This window comes from Babylonia areolata, chromosome 30, assembly GCF_041734735.1.
Source record: "Babylonia areolata isolate BAREFJ2019XMU chromosome 30, ASM4173473v1, whole genome shotgun sequence".
Lineage (NCBI taxonomy): Eukaryota > Metazoa > Mollusca > Gastropoda > Neogastropoda > Buccinidae > Babylonia > Babylonia areolata.
In genome coordinates, this window is record NC_134905.1 from 12,155,824 (window position 1) to 12,180,787 (window position 24,964).

Sequence of the window (24,964 nt, forward strand, 5' to 3'; positions counted from 1 at the left end):
CAGATGAGGAAAAATATGAATACGAAACACCAGTGGCGATTTACACGTACAGCATGGCAGACGATCCTCAAGGTAAAGTTGCCAAAATATTTTAGTGCACGGTGGACATATTCGGACACATGTTCTGTTTACGCAACACTACAAACAAATTTGGATAAGAAATTATTTGCTCGTTCAGCATTTTATTCGGCTGCGTATTTATTGACTATAAAAAGCGCAAGAAAGTCGAGGATCAAAGGACAAACAAAGTTCGTCTGCTGTTTGCGGGTACCGGTGTTCAATGTGTGTGGGTTTTTGTTGTTTTTTGTTCTTCTTGTTGTTGTTATTAATTTTGTTTTGTTTTGTATTTTACATAGCACTGCCAACATTAACTATTAACTTGCTGATGAACATGACGTGGTTGATCTATGCTGTGTGTGTGGTTGTTGCTTGACATTGAGATTAAGTCGTGTGTGTGTGTCACACACACACACACACACAGATGAGAAAGGACAGAAAAATAAGGAGCAGAAGATCTATTGATTTAATGTATCAAATGTGTTAACTGTATCATCACCACAGTAAACAGTAGCATAAAGAAAATCATTGACTGCACTTTCCAGCATTGAATCATATCAGTCCATGCTTCCCAGTTTAAAATCCTAAACAAATTCCTGAAACCAACTCATGCATGATCAATCCCCAAGCTGTTGTACAGCTATTAAAGGATCAATCATATCTTAGGTGGCAAAGGACGTGTGCCAGCCAGTTGTGCAAGCTGTTGGAGGTATTGTAGGAGTGTGTGTTTACTGGACCAACATTAGTTGTTGGTTATAAATCATACTCCATGTATTAATTTATTTGTGCACACAGCCGTCACTTATCAGGAATATATATTATATGTTAGACAGGATTTTATAGGTTTCCTTATCCTGTAAAATTGATGTGTTTGTATTGTAAAATTTCTAAATAAAACATTGTTTTAATCAACATTAGTGTACTAAATAGTGTGCTGTACACTTCTTAACTGCTTGCCAAGGTTTTGTTGTTGAAAATGTGTTGCTGAACATTGAAAGAGAGTGATGATGATATAACCACTCCTTTATAGTTTATGTGTTTGAGTAGTGAAATGTGTGTGACAGAATGTTGGAATATTTTAAACCTACATGGACCTCCATAGCAGCATTGTCATTATCATCATCATCATGACCTCTTTCTTCTTCATCAATATAAAACTTTAGAAAGCCCCAAATTATGTTGACTTTCATGCCCTGTTCTCATGGTGACCTCAGTTTCAATACCCCTCCACTTCCATGCTTGGGGTGAGTCCTGTCAGTGTCTTTGGTGTCGGTAGATTCATGGGGGGCTGTTACTGGAGGGATATAGTGGCGATTTCCACTCTGGGAAGGATGCACACTCAGTCTAGCTCCGCGACTACACCATTATTGTCATCAATAGGGGGCTTAGTAGGTGGTGTCCTAATATGTTAAATCAGAACAAGACACTACCGAACACCACCATAGTGACTCATCAGCAGCAGTGCAGGGTCTCCTCTGATGTGTGGCCTCCTAGTGACCTAACATCAATGGTTCCCTATGGACTGCCGGCTCTGGGACTGCGATAGACGAACCCAGGTTTGGCTGTGTATGGGTACTCAGAATGAGCGGCATGGGAGCAATGCGACTGAAATAGTGCAGATGATGGGGCAGCAAAAAACATCAACAAAAACCGAAATTGTGTTTTCCATTTATAAATGGTTTTCCTAGCTTTCTAATCCAACTAAGTTTTAATCTGTTTATAAGTGTTTTTAAGTCAAACATACCAAGACCTCCGTAATACTTTTTATGATCGTTTTACTAGTTATACAATCTTGATTTTGATTCCAAATAAATCTAGAACATTAGTTTCTTCAAGTTATTTATTGAAATTTCTGGTGGATTTGGCAAAAGTAACCACAGCTGTATAATTTTAGATAGGATCAAAGATTTCAGTACAGCTATTCTTCCGATTGGTGTCATCAGTTTCTTAATCCAGTTCATGATTTTCATGTGTGGCAGTCTCACCACTGACAATCCATAGGGAACAATCAATATTATATTGGCAAAAGGCAACACACCAGTCGAAACCCTGCACTTCTGCTGAGTTGCTTTGATGGTGTTCAGTTGTGCCTTGTTATGATTCAAAATGCTCTGGACACCACTTACTAAACCACCAACTGATGACAATGATGGCTAAGTTGGGGAGCCAAAGTTTCCCTGCCCTCACAGCAGATGCCAATGCAGATTCAGACTGGGACTCCATAGCCATAATTATGTGAGTCCACACCAAAGGAGACTGAGAAGCTGATAGACAACAATGTTGGATACAGTTTATTACCAAGAAGATGGTGTAACTGACAGTTGACATGTGGTGAACACACTGTGTGTGCAGTGTTTGAACTGCGGTGCAGTGTGCAGCAGTATGAGTGGGGCAAGCTGGGGAAAGACAGTGAGGTGGCTGCACTGAAGGCTGGCGCTGACCCCACCTTCAAGGTGGATGACTCCCAGAAATATGCAGAGGTGTGTGGGCTTCTCCGACATTCTGTTTGTCTTACACTTTTTCTGTACTTTTTGGGTGGGAAAGGGGGTTGGGAGGTATGTCGGTTTCCAATTCATGACAAATTCCTTTGGCTCTCTCACTGTCTCTCTTTCTTTCATCAAGTTTATCTCCCTCCCTCTCCATCTGTCTCTCACCATCTTTGTCTGTTATGATGATTAGCAGAGAACTTTGGTTGTTTATTTGTTCACACCCTTTCAAATGGGGCTTAGGCCTTTACCCCATAACACCAGATAAAGATATTGTGACTGTCATCCTAACCTGTAAGCTCAATCTCACCTCAAGCAACAGCCGTTCATTGGTGAAAATTCTCACCAGCTTTATCAAGAGGTTAAAGTAAACTGAACAAATTCTATTCAGTTCTGTCTCCTTCTCCCTCCTGCTCTGTCTTCTACCACCCTCCCTTACTCTTCATCTTTACCCTTTCTCTCTCTTGTTAATATTATTATCATTATTAATATTTTCTCATATTTGATTACTGTTTTGTTATATATTTTTCTTATTACTATATTGTTACTAATATTGTTGCTACTGGGACAGATTGAAAGACTCGACAGTGCCTAAAATCATTATGATTGAGTGATTAAGTGTTTGAGTCTTGTCTCAATCTCTTCACTATCCTCTGTCTGTCAAAGGGCCCCATCATGTGTATGTGCATTGATACATCATACATGCACACGTACTTGCACACGTGTGCACACACACACATGCTCACATGCACATATGCATGCACACAACCCTAACCACTCACTTCCCTCTGTACAGCTGTGGATGGGTACACACACCAACTGCCCATCCCATGCTGTACGCCCAGGGCTTCCAGAGATGCCTCTGCTGGACTGGGTGCAGCAGAACCCCAACAGTCTGGGGTCAGAGGTCAGGGAGTATTTTAAGGACTCCCTGCCGTTCCTCTTCAAGGTGCTGTCAGTGAGGACTTCACTGTCCATACAGGCTCACCCCAACAAGGTGAGTGTGGAAGCAGTTGAAAAAATGTGTGTTGTGTTTATATAAGGAGCAAAAGTTACAGAACTTGTTTAGTTGTTTTTGTTCTTAGTGATGATCATTTAATCATATAATAAGCATTTCTGAAAAGCTTACCTTGTGGTTCCAACCACTTTTAACAAAACATGTGGTACGAATAAGGTACAGGAATGTTTTAAAAAAATCAGTATTATGAAAAAGAAAAAAAGATGCAAACTGTTTAACCTCCTGTTGTGGAAGATTTCTTTTTGGGTAGTGTGGTCAGCTAAAATATGCAGGTACATACATTGTGTCTAGACAGGATTTGTGTTTTTCTGTGTTTCTGTGTGCCTGTCTGTTTTGCTCTCTCTGTTTCTCTCTGTGACATTCTCTCATCTATAAATGTAATGTACTTGCACTCTTCCATATTACAACTATTTATGTTTAGAATGAACTCAATACTGCCAATTAGCTGACCTATTTGTGTGAGTAAGAAAAACAAATTGCCAAAAAACAAATGTTAGAATTTGATAACTGAAAACTTCCAGACTGATCAGTAATCTAACAAGTTAGTTGGGGACAAAATATAAAACTTCCTCCCTTCTTATGCTATCATAGAGTGAGATGATGAAAGTAGCCATGTTTTTTGTTCAAAATTTGCACACATTGATGACTTGTAAACATATCCAGGAAAGCACTGTTGTATAGCCCCGATAGGGCCACTTCGTCTGCTTGTTGTCTGCCTTTTGCACGAACCTATAAATAGATGGACCAAACCGAAGACCATGCAGCTGACGCCATGCAGCCACCATGCCTTTCCTCCAGGAAGGTGCATGCTAACAATGCAGTAAATGTGTGTATGTGTGTGTGTGTTTCATGTGTGTGTTCCACAAGCTGAAGTTAACAAAGGGCTGTCCACCATGTAACAGGCCTGTTCACGACTTCCTTTTTCTCATCTTTCATCATGGCAGTGTCAAAGCCGCCTCTGTGTGTGGGGTTTGGGGGAGGGTGGGGGGTATGTCGAAGCCGCCTCTGCCTCTGTGTGTGTGCATGTGTGTGTGCCCGTTTATGACTTCCCTTATCTCTTCGATCATGACAGCATTGAAGCTGCCTCTACCTCTGTGTGTGTGTGTGTGTGTGTGTGTGTGTGTTCTTCCCTCCTATGTGCAGAGGTGAAAACAAAGGATGGACCACCTTGTAAAAGGCCGCTGAAGACGGTTTATGACCATCCCTATCTCTTTGTCCATGGTAGTGTCACTTCTTTCTGCGGCAGCTTGATGTTTTACACACACACACACACACACACACACACACACACACACACATAAACTCAAATTTCAACATATATTCGAAATAAAAATTCGCCATCCCACTTACACAAACACCCAAAACACCCCCAAATTTGAACTGAACAGACCGAGAGAGAGACAGAGAGAGGAAGTAGAGAGACAGACATAGAAAGAGGGAGAGGAGGGGTGTGGATTGTACATCCGAGTAATTACACAATAGTAAACATAAACACAGATAAACATAAAAAGCATAGAATAAATCCACATAAATGTTTACTTATGTTCCAACACACACACACACACACACACACACACACACATTCCATGAAAAATTCAAACACTTCAATAAAATTAAGAATTCAGCTTCATATAGATAGATATATATATAGAAAGAAAGAGAAGGAGAAAGGGAGAGAGAGATTGAAAGACAGACAGAAACAGAGACAAATTCACAGGGCAGAAAGGAGACAGAGGAAGACTGGGTTGGACTGCACATCAAAATAACAACATCATACGATACATAGAGAATGTGCTAAAATATCTTTAAAATATATAAGAAGTACACTAGTCTTTCTGCATAGTTACCATTGAGAGCACACACACACACACACACACACACACACATGAATGGGTACAGAAGATTAAATGAAATGTTGTTCCTTTCTTTTCTTCTGCCTTAGAAGGTTTTTTTAGAGCAGTTAATGGCAGCACAACTTGGCATGTTCTCTCTTTCACTTTCTCACTCGTTGAAGTTGTGGGGTACAATGGCTGCTGCGCGCATGGCATGGTTTCTTGAAGCTATCACGCATTGAGCTTCAGGATGGTTTGGTCCATTCTGTTTATATGCCATGGCCTTATGACAGAGAAGAAATTGGGTGAGATGCCATTCTTGACCCACACTATTCATGAGAACCAGTCACCTTGAAAATAACTCTCCTGTTCACGAGCACAGCAACACACTCTGCATTTATTGGTTGTTATGGAGAGTGGAAATGTCAGTTAAGATATTCTCAGCTGATAACATCATTCTGAAAAGTAGGTGCCACTCCAAAAATTCAAAACTATCTTAACCCCCCATCGGGCTTTGTCTAAAACAGTTGTAAATAGTAGGTCCTCGATCAGGGCCCTTGTCTGGAGTGAGTCAGTGGAACTGGATACTCAAGAAGCATGTTAAAAATAATTCTTTGGATGCTGTGTGTGAAACTGGATGACATGACTTTGAGGCATTTTTGGAATAATTCTTTGGATGTTGTGAATGTCAGGTGCATGCTGAAAAACTGCACCAAGAACAACCAGAAATTTACAAAGATCCAAACCATAAACCAGAGATGGCCATCGCACTTACCCCTTTCATTGGGCTCTGTGGGTTCCGACCCATAGAAGAGGTGGTTGATTTTTTTAAGGGTAAGAGCTTGTTTTTTGTTTTGATTTTTAGCTTGCTGTGTCATCAGTAGCTGAGTTTGGTGCCTTCTTTGTCAGTGTGTTGTAAATCTGTAGTGTTAGACAGTTTCTTTTAAGTACACAGCATGTATCCCCTGTTTGTTAGTGTCTTGTATGTCTATTTTGTGTGACTTTTTTTTTTTTTAATGCCCTGTTTGATTTACAAATAGTAAAGGGTGGTAACTCTCTCCATTACACAAGGTACACAACTTCAAGTCAGTGATGCTTACGCTACCGATTCAGCTAGCACACAGGTACATGAAAGGTACATTGGAACAAACCCAGACACTTCCTCAAGAAAAGGAAGCGCCGGGCCTGTCCTTATACCAATCATTTGACATGTGCACATAGCAGCAAAGACAGAAGAAATGTGCAAACACAAATTAGCTTTTATTCAAGACTGGCATAGCCTCTTGAATCCTGAATAAGCTACACAGAACACGTGGACAATACAGAACAAATACATGGTTGCCCCGGTAGTTTATCCACTGGAAATTATACAAATAATGAGCCAGGAAACGATATGATTTACAAATAGTAAAGGGTGGTAACTGTCTCCATTACACAAGGTACACAACTTCAAGTCAGTGATGCTTACGCAACCGATTCAGCTAGCACACAGGTACATAAAAGGTACATTGGAACAAACCCAGACACTTCCTCAAAAAATGAAGCGCCGGGCCTGTCCTTATACCAATCATTTGACATGTGCACACAGCAGCAAAGACAGAAGAAATGTGCAAACACAAATTAGCTTTTATTCAAGAGGAAGTGTCTGGGTTTGTTCCAATGTACCTTTTATGTACCTGTGTGCTAGCTGAATCGGTAGCGTAAGCATCACTGACTTGAAGTTGTGTACCTTGTGTAATGGAGAGAGTTACCACCCTTTACTATTTGTAAATCATATCGTTTCCTGGCCTCATTATTTGTAATAATTTCCAGTGGATAAACTACCGAGGCAACCATGTATTTGTTCTGTATTGTCCACGTGTTCTGTGTAGCTTATTCAGGATTCAAGAGGCTATGCCAGTCTTGGATAAAAGCTAATTTGTGTTTGCACATTTCTTCTGTCTTTGCTGCTGTGTGGCCTGTTTGATATTAATGATATAGAGGATTTATATAGTATGGCCCCTTACAGTATAAGCTCTCCTTGCTGGTCAATAACAAATCATGAAAACAAAGTAGTTGTAAGAAAAATAGAGAAGAATAAAGATCTGGGCCCATATGCACGTCAAACCCGATTAGCTTATTCGCGTTTAGGGCTTAAACGCGGTTAGCTATTCGGAGCTTAAACGCGATTAGCCCCTCTCCGGTTTTGGTATGTACGTCGCCCTATTCGCGATTGAATAGCTCTCCGCGTTTACGGGGCAGGACACGGCGCGCTATTTATAGATTCTTTGGAAAACCGCGGTGCAGTAGGCATTGCTTTCGGTTTAGACATACCCTCCCTCGTGGAACTACCGCTGGTACGTGCTTCGTCGGTTTTCGTCAGTCCCAGTTTTTATTGTTTGTATTACTTGCCATGGAGAATTCAAAGCGCACTAGGAAGCCAAATTTCAGTGCTGATGAAATTCTAGTATTTCTGGAAGAGATGCAGGTGGAACGTGTGCTGTTATTCAGCAGTTTGAATCCGAGTGTAACCAACCCTCAGAAGACAGATACATGGAAAAAGATAGCCGAGAAGGTAAAGGCGTGCGGAGTGGCTGTTCCACCTCGTTTGTCAGCTCCCAAATATGTTGCCGCCTAAACCTGAACTTTCGGAACAGGTCATGGTCATCGTACAGGTCAAACGGGTTCTTTCTGTCACGAAAGATGCGGTTTCTTCGCAATTGCCGTCGCTGTCTCACTTGGAAAAACATCAATGCCGCCATATTTATCCGCGTTTAGGCTCGCTATCTGACCCCCGACGCACCGATAACTTTATCCGCGTTTAGCCCAGTCGGATAGCTTATGCGTTCTGACGTACATACCAAAATCTGCGGCCTATCCACCCGAATAGGCGCTATTTGCGGATAGCCCTCTATCCGGATCGACGTGCATACGGGCCCTGAACAACTTAACCTGCCCCCAGCCCCACCTCATCACCCCAGCCTCGCCATTCAACCCCTTCCAACATCCCCAAGTCCTTTTGGGGTTTGAATGCTGTCTTTTACATAGAATAATGAATACAGTCTTTTTCTGTTCTTTTCAGCATACCCTACAAATGCATCAGATATGCCAGTGTAGTCAGAAATTTGTGTTCAATTCTGGAGCAAACAAGGAGCCACTGCAATGAATAAAGGAGTAGAGTGACATTATCTTGTTTTTGCCATGTGGACCCAGGCCTGGCAGCAGAGTTGTGTGCCCTTTGAAATCTGTCGGGAGTGTGTTTGGGACATCCAACCTGGAGCAAGTTATAGGTGTACAGTTTAGACAGTACAAAGGCATGTACCAAAGTTTTCATGGTCTCTAGTGTCAGATATTTATTTGTGTATAGAGCTGGCATGGTTGTGTTCAATTAGTTACAGATCAACAGACATCGGCAGTGTTCTTATGTCAGAAACCTGGGGTAGAGTTAAAATGTTACATGTTTCCCATACTGTCATAGACTAGAGGCTGGAATGGCATCTGTGACTGATCTTTTTCTGATATTATTACTAAATATTCTGGGGTTGGTTTTGTTTTTTTTCATCAGTTGATTAACTTCAGTTTGTCAGTCTTATAAGTGTGTTACGTTTATGCCTTGTTTGTCAGTTCTGGACACAGTGCAAAACAAAACATCCCAGTACAAAACAGTTGGGAAGCATTGTGGCGCTGGACTTCTTCTTCATTTGAGAGCTGCGACTACCACGTTCACTTGTATGAACAAGTAGGCTTTTACGTGTATGACTGTTTTAGCCCTGCCATCTAGGCAATCATACTCTGTTTTCAGAGGGGATGTGTTGGACTTCTGAACCAGTTTTCACCAGTAATTTGGGTTCAAAGCCCCATTTCGGCATGGTGCTATGTCCTTGCAAAAGGCATTTTACACCGATTTTCCTCATATACCCAGGTGTGAATGGGTACCTGACTTCAGTCGGGGAAGGTTAAAACAGCAGGAGAGGATTGGGGCCCACTTTCATATGCTGAGTCCTAGACACAGTGAACATGAATTCACTGCCACGATGGCTGTAAAGGACCAAAACGGTATAAGACTGTTGTGCCACACCACCACACTCTTGTTTGTGGGCAGACATCCCAGAACTGACAGCAGCGGTGGGCAGCAAGCATGCAATGAAACTGGTGGGGGCCAGCTGCGTGGTGGACAGTGAGCTGAAGAGAGAGGCCATGAAGGACTGCTTCCAGGGGCTGCTGGAGACCCACAGGGACACCGTCATGCAGGAACTGGACAAACTGGTCAAGCGCATTCTGGTCATGCGTGAGTACTTGACATTCCCAGATCTGGGGGACAGACTATGAAAGAAAGAGGTTGGAGAAGGGGGTCTGTTTTTGGAAAGAGGCGAGTTCAAAGGCCAGATTTGAAAGAGTCAAGTGGAGAGGTTTGAGGAAGTGAAAGAGCGAGCTTTTTGCAAGTGGAAGGTACAGAGACAGATAAAGAGCAGCAACCGATTGTGGAGTGTTTGAATCTGGGAACACAGAAACAGAATGGATCTGAAGCTGATTGTATTGAGCAAGATGGGCTGTTGCGGTGAAAGTTGTCACAGAGATAGGAAGAGGCAGATATGTTTATACAATTATAACATAGTGCTGTGAGAGGCAGATGGAGGACGGTTGAGGAAGTTTGACTGAGGGGTTAACATGGCCAGATCCTGAGGCCAGACTGTTATAAGGAGGTGGATGTGTGTTTGTGTTGATACAGACTGTGTGCAGTCCAGCTGAAATATGGTGTTACAACTGAAATACCTTCTCGTTGTTTTGTTCATATTGTATGGTTTTCCTGGAGGAAATAAAAAATCACACTTCCAGGCTGACTTGGCACAATGGAGCAGCAAAGGGGGCATTTTCAACTGTACTTTTTATATATTCAGATGTGTGAACAAAGTGAGTATTTATTCACCCTGATTTGGTTGTGAATGTGTATGCATGAGTTCATGGTAAGCTTTTCATTTTGGTGGTTTCTCAGTTACTACCTGTTGCAAGATGTCAAAGCATGTGGGATGATCCATGTAACTTGTAAGACACTACATCTGCTTATTAATTTTTTTTTTTTTTTTTAGGAGCGAATGCCTGACCTACGCATAAAACTAGTGCGCTGGTCAGGCCTTGAGTCTGCCCTAGGTTTGTATGAACATTAGCATAGAATGAAATGAATAATTGAAGAAAGTAAACACAGCAAGGTGGACATGATATATTGAAAGATATATTTTAGGCAAATTATTAAAATAAATTAAGAACAAAAACAGGTCTTGCTCAGCAAACCTGCACACACCCACACTCATAAGCATACTCACACAGTCATGCTAGTGAATGCATGCATGCGCACACACATCTACAGATAAGTCACACACATGCAACAATTTGCAGTCTCACAAACACCCAGGCCCAACCATACATACCCAGGCCACAACCTCAGTAACACCAGTGGTAGAAAAACAGAGGCTGGCAGGATGGTGGTATATCAGACAGACTTGTTTCAGTTCATCACCTGTATGAGGTTACTACAAAGGGACCAGTGTGACATGTTCTTGACAAGCTTTCAAGTATTGATTTCAATTTTTCAGATCCAGATATAGATTATGGATGGTGCTCACTACATTTATTCCAACTTGTTTTTCCATGAGAGATTTCTGCTGTTTCAATTCATATCCATTTCTTCCATTCAGCAAACTAACACCTGTCTTAATTCACTTAGTACTGCCAGTTTACTCCCCTGACTTTCGCCACAGATGACTCATTTGTATGGGTAAGAAATAAAATTGCCAAAAATCACAAGTCAGAATTCAAACTGCTTAGTAACATAACGAGTTAGTAGGGGACAATATATAAAACTTCCTTCCAGGAAATAGGGGATAAGTTTTTTTCAACTTTGTATTTGTACAAGAAGGACTTTGCAGAGATTGTAATGTAGATGAGAGCTGCACCTCTTTTTAACTTACAGTTCGTGCAGAATAATATAAATTCTTTTGATAGTATCATTATCAAGTTCAATGTAGTAGTGCAGATCAATGTCACTTGAGAAATGTTCTACATCTTTCCAGAAAGCAGAGGTTATATTCCATGTGATAAACAAGTTGCTGATTATATTGTCTCCTTTTTGGTTTTACAAAATGTACATTTGTAGTTTTCAGCAATATTCATTTATTCAAGAATGATATTTGTTACCAGTATTCTATGAACTGTTCTGATTTGAAACCATTTCAGTTTAGTTTCTTTTTTGTCTTGTATGGTCTCAAATTTTTTTTCCAGTTTAGATTGGTAGTTCCATTTTTACAGCAATTTGGTTGTTAATATGCAGTAAAGGTGTCATGATAAAGTTTTGAACTGTTTCCTACACTCAGGATTATGTTAAGAGCTTTTTGTGTTTTATTTGACTCGTTACCCAGGTCTTTTCTATTTTCATGAATGAACTTTTTGACAGCTTGTACACAACCTGAGAATTGCAATAATCATGTTTTGATATTAAATTTACTCTTGAAATCTTGATAGAAAATGAATGCTCGTGTTTCACCAACTAAATCTGCAGTGTGATATACCGGTACGTCTTTGTTCATCCATTCCTTTCAGTTCATTACTACGCGTTATAGAAAATATTTTCAGCTAAGAGGTCATCAGAATTATTAAAACAGGCACTGTAATTATTATGATTATTATTAGAAATCTCACTTGACCAGTGCTGTGTGTACAGAGAAGGAGAAACAGGACCTGAAGGCTGTTGAAGGGGAGACAATCCTAAAGCTTCACTCGGAGTTCCCAGGAGACCCTGGGGCCTTCTGCGTCTATTTCCTGAACCTGGTGCATCTGGACCCTGGGGAGGCCATGTTCCTGGAGGCCAACCTGCCCCATGCCTACCTCAGTGGGGGTGAGTTGTCACGAAGACAGTCATACCACCAATGTATGAATGTGAATATGTATCTTTGTTGCTTATTGCCAAGCCAACAACACAGGGTTGTCCCTGACAAGAGAGGCAAGGCCTTCAAGACTCGCTTGTGATACACACTGAAAAAAAGACTGATAAAAGATATAAATAATATTTCTTTAGAAATAATAATAAATCATTAAAATGTATTCTGTGTTTGATATCACAGAGCATCAGGTAAAACAAAAAGGGTGGGATGGGTGGGGCCATAAAAGCAGATTCAAACAAAGCATGCTCGGATGACAGAAAACAGTCTTACTCACAGCGCTAATTTGCGTCTATAAATGACTTCCAAAAATTGATATTTAAACTTTTTTTTTCCTTAAGTGTGATAAATCAGTTACAGTATTTGAGGTGATAACGCCATTCAAATCATGTTATTTTGGTATATCTCGGGCATTTAAAAATTCTTTCAAGTCCATTGTAAAGGAGATGTTGCCATTGCCTCAAGCACGCCGCAACATGTATCCGCATTCTCCATATCTGCAGAGATCGTGTTTGACAGGTTCAGCCAGCAGAAACTACAATATGGTCCATTCAGTTTCTCTTTTATGTTTATATCTATTTCTATTTATCTATTTCTTTTAATTCTCATACCAAAGACATTACAGTATAACATTACATACACAAATGCATAATTATCACTCACAGACAAATACATAGATAAACAGATACATGAATCAGTAAATAAGATAGAAAAGAACCAATCATTTGAACTTTTTTTTTTCTTCTCTTTGCCTGTTTTGACTTTTTTCCTGTTGTGTATTTTAAATATTTGCATGGAATTATGGAATGGAGAACAATGTTAATGTTTCCTATGAATACATATATCCAAGCATATTAATGACATAGCTCAGGAAAGGGATAGAAAAACACACTGACAGACTGTATCATTGAGACATATTAGCAGTTTAGACATAAATCATCAACATCCTACCTTTCCTGACTCTGTTCTGATTAATAGTACACCTGTTTCAATTTCTTCTTCTGTTTGCAGTCTTGGCGTAATCATAGACCAGTTTCTTTTCTTCCAACAGCACATTTTCAATATATGTAAATTTGCCTGTCTGAAACTGTGTTTTATCAGAAACTGCATTCTATCCACCACTATCTCTCTACTGATGCAAGCAAAACACTTTTTTGTGCTTTTGTTCTCTCACGATTGGATTACTGCAATTCTCTTTTCTCTGGCCGTCCCAAATATTAGTTAAATTTCAACGAACGCTACCACTCATTTGCAGAGCTTCTATATTTGACCATGTTTCTCCTCTCCTTCAGTCTTTCCACTGGTTGCCTGTTTCTGATTGATTACACTATAAGCTATCCACCATCACGTTTTCTATAGTCAACAGGATATGTGCCAGAGTGTCTCCTCCATATCTATAATCAGTCTCGCTAGCTCTGTTCTTCCTCAAATACTCGACTTCTCAGGATACCTCACGTCAGAAGTAAGACCTATAGACACAGATCATTTTATTTACAATTGCTAAAGACATGAAAAAAGCCCCCTGATGACCTCCATCATTCTGACTTCACCTCTTTCAAATCTGGTCTCAAAACACACCTCTTCCCTCAGCGAAAAGGTTGGACGTGGCAGGTTCACTTCTTTGTGTGTGGTGTGCTTAACTATGTTTATATACATATTTATGTACACATACACTTGCATGTGTATTAGTGTGTGTTTGTATGTTTGGTAGCATGAGTGCGTGTGTGTGTGTGCGTGCGTACATGTGTCTGTGTGGCTGTCCATCTGTGTATGCGTGTGTACCTGTGTGTGCTTGTGTGTGGATGGCAGTTGCTATATTGCATGTATGCATTGTGTGTGTGTTTGTGTGTGTGTAGATTGTTAGTCACATTTTGGTGTGTGCATAACATCGATGTAATGTGTTATGTAAAAAAAAATGTTTTGAAAAGCACCTCAAGCAGGTTTCTGGATAGTGTGCTATGTAGATAACCATTATTACTATTGTTATAAATAAGGAGGGATAATGTCAAACCTCAAAAAACATGTATGTATGATGAGGGTGTGCGCTTGAGCAGAGTAGAACTGAACGCTGATCTGAAGACTTTAATGTGTGCGCATTTGATTTTTAAAACGTGAACAGTTAGCACACTAACCAGAAGCTTATCCAGAAATTCATGAACAAAAATCATGACTTTGGTGAGTTGAAGGGCAGCTAAGAATAGACAAGAACGTGACACTCCCAGGATCGTTAAAATCCTCAGATAAGCCGCATCATTGTATAAGCCGCAGAGGTTGAAGATGGGAGAAAAAGTCGCGGGTCATTGACCGAATTTTACGGTACATACGTAAAAGTAAAATGGAAAAAAAGATGGTGATAAAATGATTTGTTAAAAACACTAAAAAGAACATTCACACAAAAATCAGATTCAGGAAAACGACATACAGGCATACACACAGAAAACAACAACAAAAAAACAAAATCTATAACATGTGTATGTTTTATTAGACTTATTGCTGCTCATATCAGTATCACTTTTACGAATATTTTTTGACAGCTTGTACACAAAGACTTTGTGGCAAGTGTTCCCTTTGCTGTGTTACAGGCTATGTCGGTATGTGTGTGTGGAAGACACTTATATTTTGCTAACCATTCTTTTAGCTCTGTAACAGGCTGCATATATGTAAATGACATAATGTATGTTACCAAGCATTCCCTTAGGTGTGTGTGTGGAGGGGTAGGAGGGGGGGGGGGGGTGTTAGTAAACATATATATTTTTTGCCAAGCATTCCCTTAGGTGTGTGTTTGTGAATGTGTGTGTGTAGTAAACATGTATTTATTTTGCCAAGTGAACATATATTTATTTTGCCAAGCACTGCCTTTGCTATGTTATGTGTGTGTGTGGAAGATATATTTTGCCAAGCATTCCCTTAGCTTTGTTATAGACTGTGTGTGTGTGTGTTGATGGCTCTTTTAGTGTTTACCAGTGTGTGTGGTGTTAATGTATAGTGCATGAATTGTGTGATTCAAGAGTGTGAAGGGCATTGTTGTTTTAGGCATTATGTGCTGTATTAAAATGATGAATTATGATTTTTATCCATCACATGACATGTGAGGATCTCTCCCCCAGACTGCATGGAGTGCATGGCGTGTTCGGACAACGTGGTACGAGCAGGGTTGACCCCCAAGTTCATTGACAAACACACGCTGGTTGAGATGCTGGACTACTCGGGTCGTCCTGCCAGCACCACCAAGTTCAGCGGTATTCAAACCACGGACCATATCAGCACCACCATCTTCCGTCCCCCTGTGCCAGACTTTGGTGTGACCAAGTTTGAGGTGAGAGAAGTCAGGAAGAGAAGGGATGGGGAAAAATTATGTACTTGATGTGCACTGTATTTTAACCCTTTCGCTGCCAGGGAAATAAGAGATTTAAGTGAAATATATTTGCCAGGGTTTTTTCTGAAAAAACGGGTATATATTTTTTTTTTTTAATTCTGTGCTCTTTGTTATTGTAGAAAGACCCATAAAAGTATATATTTTCTGAAAGGTAAATGAATAAAGAATACAAAACACATGATGTTTTCCAATTTTATGTATTTTCAGTGACATGCTGTTGTTTTGAAATCCGTGTTTTACTTTTTGTCATGTTTTCAACTTGTTCATTACAAAGATTAGTTAGGTAATTTGCACTAAAATATCATATTTTCTGGACAAATGGATAATACCTGCACACACAAATTATACTAGAACAACCACAATATAAAAAACAACAACAACAAAAAAAAAACAGACAGATACACAATGCATTGTGACTTCTCCAAGTGATAACATGGATGTGAGGCCACACCCCCTCAGTCTCCAACCCCTCCTCTTCACCCCTCTCACATGGTCACTTATCCAGTTCTCATCAGACCACGTTGGCAGAGTGCCAAGAAAATTACTCACACTGTGTCCTGATAATAATTTGGTCACTTTCTGTCCTCTGCTACAGCTGTACAGCTGGCATCACTCACTGATAGTCATATCTTGGCCAGTCTCTTCATTGCTCCCTTTATTTTCTATCAGATCGTCCGATAAAAGTTCATGATTGTCTTCTTTGAATTTACACTTCAATTCTTTCTGAGCATCAGCTAAAGAAAGCAATCTTGGTTGATTTAGTGCACCACGATCGCATGTCATGAGCATGGTGTCCGACATTTTGTTGGACAAGCGAGGAGAGGAGCAAACACTGCGGCAGTAACCCAACCAAAATGTTCAAATAAAGGACTGCCTCATGATGTAGATGGGGTTTCTAGATATGAATAGAATCTAGAAAGATTCCCCAAGCTAGAGCTACCAGTATTTTTGTCAACGAACTCAGTGCAAACCAGGGAAGCATCAGAATATATTTCGATGACGAGTTACCTCATCATTGTGGCAGCAAAGCGTACATGCTTGCGATGACAAGTTATCTCATCATATAGGCAGCCTAGGGGTTAATGCGATACTGTTCTTTTCTTCTCAACTTCAACCCATGTGCCCGAAAAGACACCATGGTTGAAACTGTTAGACATTGAGCTTTCTGATCCAGTGATAAGGCCCTGTTTTGGCATGGTGGGAAAGGCATTTTAATCTGATTTTCCTCACTCCACCCAGATGTGAATAGGTACCAGACTTCAATATGACGGTTAAAACAGCAAAAGGAGAAGATTGGGCCCTGCCTTCATATGCTGAACCCTTGACACAGTGGAATATGAATTCACTGTGCCTGTGACTGTAAAAGGCTATGGGATCTTTAACTTCTTTTTTTGGAGGTGGGGGGGGGGGAGCAGATTTGTTCAAAGTCTGGCAGCAAGTTTCCATTACAAAGATCATGAATACTTTCAACAAGGTAGAGGTCGACAGCAGACATGTGAGCAGATGACAGTATTTGAAGAGAGTTCTGATAATGCCGTCAGGATGGTGGATGAAAGTGTTTGTGTATGAAAGGATGTGTCCATGCATGCTTATTCAATATGTTTGTGAGTGACTTATCAGGATTCTTTATGAGTTTAAGTTCACTTTGTTTCTTTGATTTTTTATGTTTTCTCTTTTCTTTTCTTTTTTTTATCATTCTGACATGTGTTTAATTCCATGCTTCATCTTATGAATTATGAAAATCATAATTTTAAATTTATTTTCTGGAGGTGCACCATATAATCTGAAGTGCCTTGTAGTCAGTAAAGTACAGTATATGTATATCTGCTGTCTCTGATTAATTGCATTTATTAGGAAGTTTGAATGAATGTCAAGGTGAGGAGCACACACATATTTGTCACACAAGCGTGGAAACACACACACACACACACACTATTTTACCACATTTAGACATGGTTTCAAAAGGTTGTGGCAATTGAAAGGTGAGCACCTCTTGTTGGACCACAGGTACCACAGGGGGTGAAGGAGTTCAAACTGAATGCCTTTGAGAGTGCCAGCATCTGCATTGTGATCCGGGGTCAGGGACAGGCCAGCAATGCGACACTGAAGGCACCTCTTGCCCTGAGGCGTGGATCCGTCTTCTTCATAGCTGCCAAGCAGGAGGTGGGGGTGATGGTGACTGGTGATGGGGACATGCTTCTTTTCCAGGCCTATGCAGGACTCCCGTGAGAAGGGGATGTTGGGTGGGAGGGGGAGAGTGGAGTGAGAAGTGGTAGCAGTTGAGGGGTCATGTCAGTCGCTGCCACTTCTGTGGAGGACACCTCGCATTTTTGTGTGTGTTGGGATGCGCATGTAATGCACTCTTCTTCTTCTTTCTTTTTTTTTTTTTTTTTTTTTTTGCGGGGGCTGGGGAGAGGGGGCTGTTTTCTTGGGTATCTTTTTTCAGATTTTATTCATATACGATAATTTTCTTCTTAATATCTTAAATTTTCCTTTTCTCTTTTCTGTGTTATATTTCTGGGTTGCTTTTTGTTTGTTTTTATGCTTTGTTTTTGAAATTTTGTTTTGTCTTTCTCTTCATGCATTATTTATTGATGCATTTTTTCTTTGCACACACGCACGCATGCGCGCACACACACACACACACACACACACACATGAACACACACACACACACAACACACACACACACACCAGAGTTTAGGTTTGGTTCAGGACACCATGGGTCATTTGACTGGTCCACCACAAAATCATTGCGTCATTTTTAAAATTAATGAGTCAGGAAAAACAACATCTTATTCCTGTCACTCATTGTGCCATCACACATCCCCAAATATATATATATGTGTGTGTGTGTGTGAACGTGTTTAATTCTGTTCATTTGTATATACAGGAAAAAGATCAAATGCACTTTGAATATAATGTTGTAAGTAGGTTATGGAAGCACAAAGGTACACTGAAAGCGAAGTTTTGCTGTTCAAATGTTGAACTAGAAATGATCATAAAAGTGCACTTGTACATAACTTGATTGAATCTAGGTTTTACTTGAAAGCGCCACACTCTTGCATAACATTAACAAAGTAAATGTGCAAGTAGCTCACAAACGCTGAAGAAATTTCTCCAATTCATACTCTCTACACATTTGCAGAATGTAAGAGATTGCAAATATTCTGAACACTCATTCTGTCTTTCTCAACATTAGGCAGCTCCTTTCAGTGGCATGCTCCACTATGTGGATGATGATTTCTTACGGCAAAATGTTCTACATGTATCAAAGCCGTATTGAATTTGAATCAAGGAGACTGGTGGGAAAGTAAAAAGCAAAGTTGACCCTGTTCTCCACCACAGTTCACAATACCCAAGTGATGATGCTTTTATGTAAACATACCTTGATTCATTTCCCAGCTTGATATAAGTTTTGATTCTTTTTTCACAAAGTTCATCTACTTGATGTTGAACTGCAGAGCGGTAACGGTGATAATTAAATTTCTGTTTTTCAAAGTTTGAAACTACAGTCATGACTGCTTTTGCTGAAGAATAAGAAGTGAAGGACCAGCTGCCACCTCAGTGGGTCATCTCAAAATTGTATGCGTCAGTGACCAGTGACTGACACGAAACCTAAACCCTGTGTGCGTGTGTGTGTGTGAATTTGTATGTGTATGCTTTTGTGATCTTGTATGTGTTAGATTTAAACCCCTGCAGCTGAGATCAGGGTTGCATGACAGCAAGAAAAACAAAATCCGTGTTATCTCAGGTTTTATCTGATAATCAGTTCAACAATTTAATTCTCCATATTTGCTTTGACATTTGTATATTGCATTCTGTATTATGGTACTGCACATGATGTGAGGGAAATAAAACATGTGAAACTGGTGCCTTAGAAGTTATTGTATGTGAACTTTGTGATAGCAGCTGGTGGTAGAGATGCACTGTGGTAGAATCAGGTAGGCATTGGATTTACGATTCAATGTTCACCTCTGATTAGGGTTCAAGGCCACTTTTCAGCATGGTGTTCTGTCTTTGGAAGGGCAGTTTACTCTGATTTTCCTCAGTCCAGCCAAGCGTGAATGGGTTCCTGACCAGTCAGGGAAGGTTAAAACGGTGGAAGGAATGGATTGGGCCCTGCCTTCCTGTGTCGAGCCCCAGACACACTGGATATTGATTCACTGCCCTGGTGGCCATAAAGGCTTTGGGACCTTTAACCTTTTTACCTAATGTTTTAAACCTTCCAAGCTTATCCTTGTCCAAATAATCTCAGATTCCATGGTATAAATGCAAGACTGTTGTACTTTCCAGATATACTCTTTTCATTGTTGAGTGTTGTTTGTTGAATATGCGTGCAGGAATGTGTGTGTATGCGTGCGTGCGAGAGTGAGAACAAAAATGCGTGTAAAGGAAATTCGTGATAAATTTGTTTTACTTCTTTGAATTACTTGTTGAATAAGGTCTCATGCATAAAGTTTATGTTTCCTTTCAAATGAACACCTCATAAGTGGAATAATGATTAGCTGTTGGTCTAGAACCTGTGTATATATTTTTGTGTTGAATTCTATTTCTCTTCCCATTTGAGGTTATGTTTTTGTCTATAAAATTTAGCATGGAACATCTTTTGTTTCTGTACAGTGTTTTCATTATGCTGTTTAGTGTTATGTTACATATTTATTTATCATGTATTGAATGCATATTGCCTGATAGCTGGACTTCACATCCTATTCTCTTGCAGTAATGCCCAGTGAAATTTATAAAAAGGGACCTTTTTTCAGCCCAGACACATGTCTTGTATATGCTGATGGCTTTCCAAAACTGAACATGGCCTGTAGCTTAAACTGAACCAATTAAACTTATATTTTTAACAGTGGGGTACTCAAGTCAATGGAGACAAAACAAAAGTAGTCATATTTTCAAAATCAGAACCAAGAGTTCAAACATATTTCAAATGTGGAACAGAAGTTGTAGAAACAACTGAACAGTACAAATACTTAAGAATGATATTCCATAAATCAGGAAATTTAGAAAATGTTAAATACACCTGGCAAAATAAGGAAATAAAACATCTCATAGTCTTGAGAGAAATTTCAAGAATGAAAAGAAACATCCATATAATTTCAAAATTATTTTATAGTCTTGTTTCACCTATCCTAACTTATGGTGCAGAAGTATGGTTCTCCACTCGCAAAAAGCAGATGATAATTTTACCTTTCAAAAACGGCTTAACTATTGTCATGTACATATGAGCTTTTTTAAACAAATATTGGGATTTCACAAAACAGCCACAAATTTTGCAGTACTTGGTGAAGTAGGAAAATATCCCTTTTCTTTAAAAGTGATCAGTCAAATCCTAAAAATTTTGGCTACTTATTACACAATCATGAGAAAAATTGTATGTTAAACTGCCATAATAGAGGACAAAGAAGGCAAACTCCTTTCAGACCGTGAAGACGTCCTGGAAAGGTGGACAGAATACTGCACTGGCCTGTATAACCACCAGCTCCACCCAGACAGCTCCATATTGGAAAACGACACTCTATCAGCTGAACGTGACAACTAGTGTCACCCATACTGAAGGAGGAGGTCAGAAACGCAATACGAAGCTTCACCGGGTGTGGACAATATCCCAGCAGACATGTTGCGGCAAGGCGGTGAGGCGTATGTTGCAGTCCTTCAAGCAGTATGCCAGAAAATACTTGACGAGAAGAGATGGCCAGAACACTGGACACAATCACTGGTGATTCCTCTGCCAAAGAAGGGCAACCTGAGACAGTGCCAGAACTATAGGATCATTAGTCTTATTAGTCACCCAAGCAAGATCATGCTACGAATCCTCCTCAACAGACTTAAGTCAAGAGGTGAAGAAGTACTCACCGAAGAACAAGTTGGTTTCAGAAAGGGAAGAAGCACCATTGAGCAAATATTCAATTGCAGAATACTCATTGAGAAGCACCTTCAACACCAACGTGACTTGTTCCACAACTTTATTGACTTCAAGAAAGCGTTTGACAGGGTTTGGCGTGAGGGACTATGGCATGTGCTGAGGGGATATGGAATCAACGAAGGCATTGTGAGCATGATAGAGGCACTATACAAGAACTCCAACAGTGCAGTGCTCCTCAACAACCAATTAGGGGAGTTTTTCAGAACGACCATCAGTGTCAGAAAAGGCTGTATCCTCTCTCCTGTGTTGTTTAATCTATTCTTGGAAAGGATAATGCAGGAGGCACTGGAAAACCATGAGACCTATCTCCATTGGTGGCAGACGAATATGCAACCTCTGGTTTGCTGATGATATAGATCTGATGGGGGGAAAGAATGAAGAACTGCAGGAACTTACCAACAGACTTGTTGATAGAGCAGGTGCTTACGGAATGGAGGTCAGCACAGAGAAATCCAAAACCATGGTAAACAGCGTGAACATGGACCATGCCACTATTTTCATGATCGGAGAACAACTGGAAGATTTTGGAAACTTCAAATATCTAGGAGCAACCCTGACAAAGGATGGAAGCTGCAAACAGAAATAAGAATTTGTATTGGCACAGCCACCGCAGCCATGTCCAAACTGAACAAAGTGTGGAAAAGTAACATCCGATTCTCCACAAAATTCAAACTCTACAAAGCCCTGGTGGTCTCCATTGTACTGTATGGTTACGAGGCATGGACACTGACAGCCGAAACTGTGAAAGGAAGATCCAAGCCTTTGAGAACAAATGCCTGAGGAAGATCCTTCAAATTTCCTTGATCAAGCACAGGACCAATGAATATGTATGGACCAGAATTAAGAACGTTGCTGGACCTCAGGAACCTCTCCTTTCAACTGTGAAGAGACGCAAGCTGATATGGTTTGGGCACAACACTTGACACACCAGACTGTCCAAAACAATCATGCAAGGCACCATCGAGGGCGGGAGAAGAATAGGAAGACAGCGGAAGAACTGGCATACGCGTGAGTTGCTGCCGGCAGCTACTGACAGAGACAGATGGAGAACGGAGGTTGCGTCTGCAGTCCTCAGGTTTCCCCCAACGACTACTCTGTAGTTATGGGCCTGAGGTGAGGTGAGGTGAAACTTGTATGTTATATGTTTACACACTAGATAAAACAGCGAACATGGACTAACTTTGTCAGAATGATATTACATCTTTGTTTAGGACATGTTTGGAATAATCAATCCACATTGAATGTTCACAGTCTTAGTCACATTATCATGAATGACCTAGAATTCAATTATGTTTTATTTTGGAAGAAAAACAAATCTGAAAATAATTCAAAATTATGATTATGATAAAAAATAAAAATAAAAAAAACCTGACAAATACAGAACCAAACCTTATTTGCTTGAGGGATATCTTAATCATGATATAAAAAAAAAAACCAGCCATTGTGCAAACCTGGTTAAGAATATCCTGTCATGATCTCACAGTGGAAATGGTAGATATTTTTACATCCCAAATAAATGAGGCTATGCCTACAATTTCAAACAATTGAAGATGAATATCATTTCTTAGATAATTGCAAACTGTACAAAGAAATTAGAGAAGAATTCATGCATAAAATTGAGTAAAAATACCTTCCATCTACTACTAAACCCAGTCAGCTTATACTGGAAGACAAACTTGTAGGAATATTTGGAAAATTTGTTTATCATTGCTGCCAACAATGTCATCTCACAGAGATGAGTGCTATATTGTTTTTATCTATTGTTAACTTGATTTTATGTGTGTGGTATGTGTGATTGTGCATGTGTGTCTTATAAACCTTGTTAAGGTTTAGTTAACTGACAATCAGATATGATTCTGATTCTGATTCTGATTCACACACAGCATAGATAGGACACACTTTCAAACCATGGTGGGCAAAGATATTGCTACATGTTATGTAGGTGGGTCTTCAGAGAAGATTTTAAAGTGTCTTTGGGAGTGGAGTGTCAAATGTTATGTAGGTGGGTCTTCAGAGAAGATTTTAAAGTGTCTTTGGGAGTGGAGTGTCAAATGTTATGTAGGTGGGTCTTCAGAGAAGATTTTAAAGTGGCTGTGGAAGTGGAGTGTCAAATGTTCTATGGAAGGCTATTCCAGATGGTTGGACCCTGAAAGGAAAGATTTAAAGAAATTTAATACTTTTACTCATTGAATCACAACTTCAGTCCAACAGTGTCACTGAAACAAGCAAAACACACAAACACATACATCTGTGCCCACGTGTGCATGCACACACATATGCTAATGATAATGATTTGCAACAAAGCAAATGAAACTTTAACATATTGACAAGTTTTATGAATTTACTTGTGTTTTCTTCCCAACATAAATAGCATAAATTGCATAAACCGGACATTGACAAATGCGACTGATATTTACTTGGTATAAATTCATTTCAAATTACAATATTTTTAGAACATTCTAAAACAAAATGAGATTCATCCCCAACAGTTCCCATATTACGCTCCTTCCAAATTATGTTTTCTCTCTTTTCGCCCTCTCTTCTTCCTGTTTCAATCTGCAGTTTATGATTAATACCCTGTTACTACAAAACTTTATTAAAGGATATATGTATGTATCTGGAAGTTATGAGATATGTTTTTCTTGACAACAGTTATTGACAGAAGGAACATGTTGTGACATATGGAACACAAACAATCCAATAATTGGTGGAAGAACAGAGATTTTGAGATGGGTTGTATTGACAAAGAATATCAGAGAGATATTCAGGGCCAGTGCCAGAGAGATGAGTAGCTGATTTGTACAAAATCCTGGACTGAGTAGGGGGCCATTGCAAGGATTTCAGAAGAGGTGTGGTATGTTAATATTTGGGGAATTTCAGAATGAGTCTCTCTGCATTGTTCTGAATCTTTTGGAGCTTGTGAAGCAGATATACTTTGGGGGTGCCAGTGAGGAGGGCATTGCCAAAATCATGCTTGGAGAGAACAAGAAAGCAAAACAGAGTTTTGGTTGTATCTACGGACAAATAGTGACAGATGGTGATTATATATACCCCTGGGTTCTTGGTATGCTATTCTGAATTTGATATATAATCCTTGGTACAGATAGTAAACTGATATGAAGCAGTGTTTTTTTCCTTAAATCATTCCCATTTTCTTCCTAATTTCTAGGTACTGGTGCCTGTGGGTAATGGAAATGTAAAACAATCTTTTTTATGACTGAGTTGGAGGTTTTCAAATGTGTGTAACCATGAGAGGTTTAGCTCTGCAAAATGGGTAATTAGAACACCGTGCAAGTTTTGATGAAAATATGTGACAATAGGTCAAACAATCAAATGACAGAGAGGAAATGCA

At 39.8% G+C, this 24,964-nt stretch overlaps 1 protein-coding gene across 2 annotated transcripts; it reads left to right on the forward strand.

Moving 5' to 3' along the window:
• The first annotated feature begins 43 nt into the window (after window positions 1-43).
• On the forward strand, window positions 44-24,964 carry LOC143275688 (mannose-6-phosphate isomerase-like). 2 transcript variants are annotated; one of them, XM_076579981.1, is made up of 8 exons: window positions 44-72; window positions 2,410-2,537; window positions 3,340-3,540; window positions 6,086-6,227; window positions 9,475-9,660; window positions 12,088-12,261; window positions 15,412-15,620; window positions 17,688-24,964. In XM_076579981.1, the coding sequence occupies exons 1-8, from the start codon at window positions 54-56 to the stop codon at window positions 17,907-17,909; spliced, it is 1,281 nt and encodes a 426-aa protein (XP_076436096.1). In that variant the 5' UTR covers window positions 44-53; the 3' UTR covers window positions 17,910-24,964. The 2 variants fall into 2 exon arrangements, with proteins under 2 accessions (XP_076436096.1, XP_076436097.1); XM_076579982.1 differs by lacking the exon at window positions 44-72 and adding an exon at window positions 116-282.

Coding starts and splice junctions, on each gene's coding strand:
- LOC143275688 (XM_076579981.1), top strand. Junction 3,541..6,085: donor TACAGGCTCACCCCAACAAG/GTGAGTGTGGAA, acceptor TGTGAATGTCAG/GTGCATGCTGAAAAACTGCA. Junction 9,661..12,087: donor CAAGCGCATTCTGGTCATGC/GTGAGTACTTGA, acceptor CTGTGTGTACAG/AGAAGGAGAAACAGGACCTG.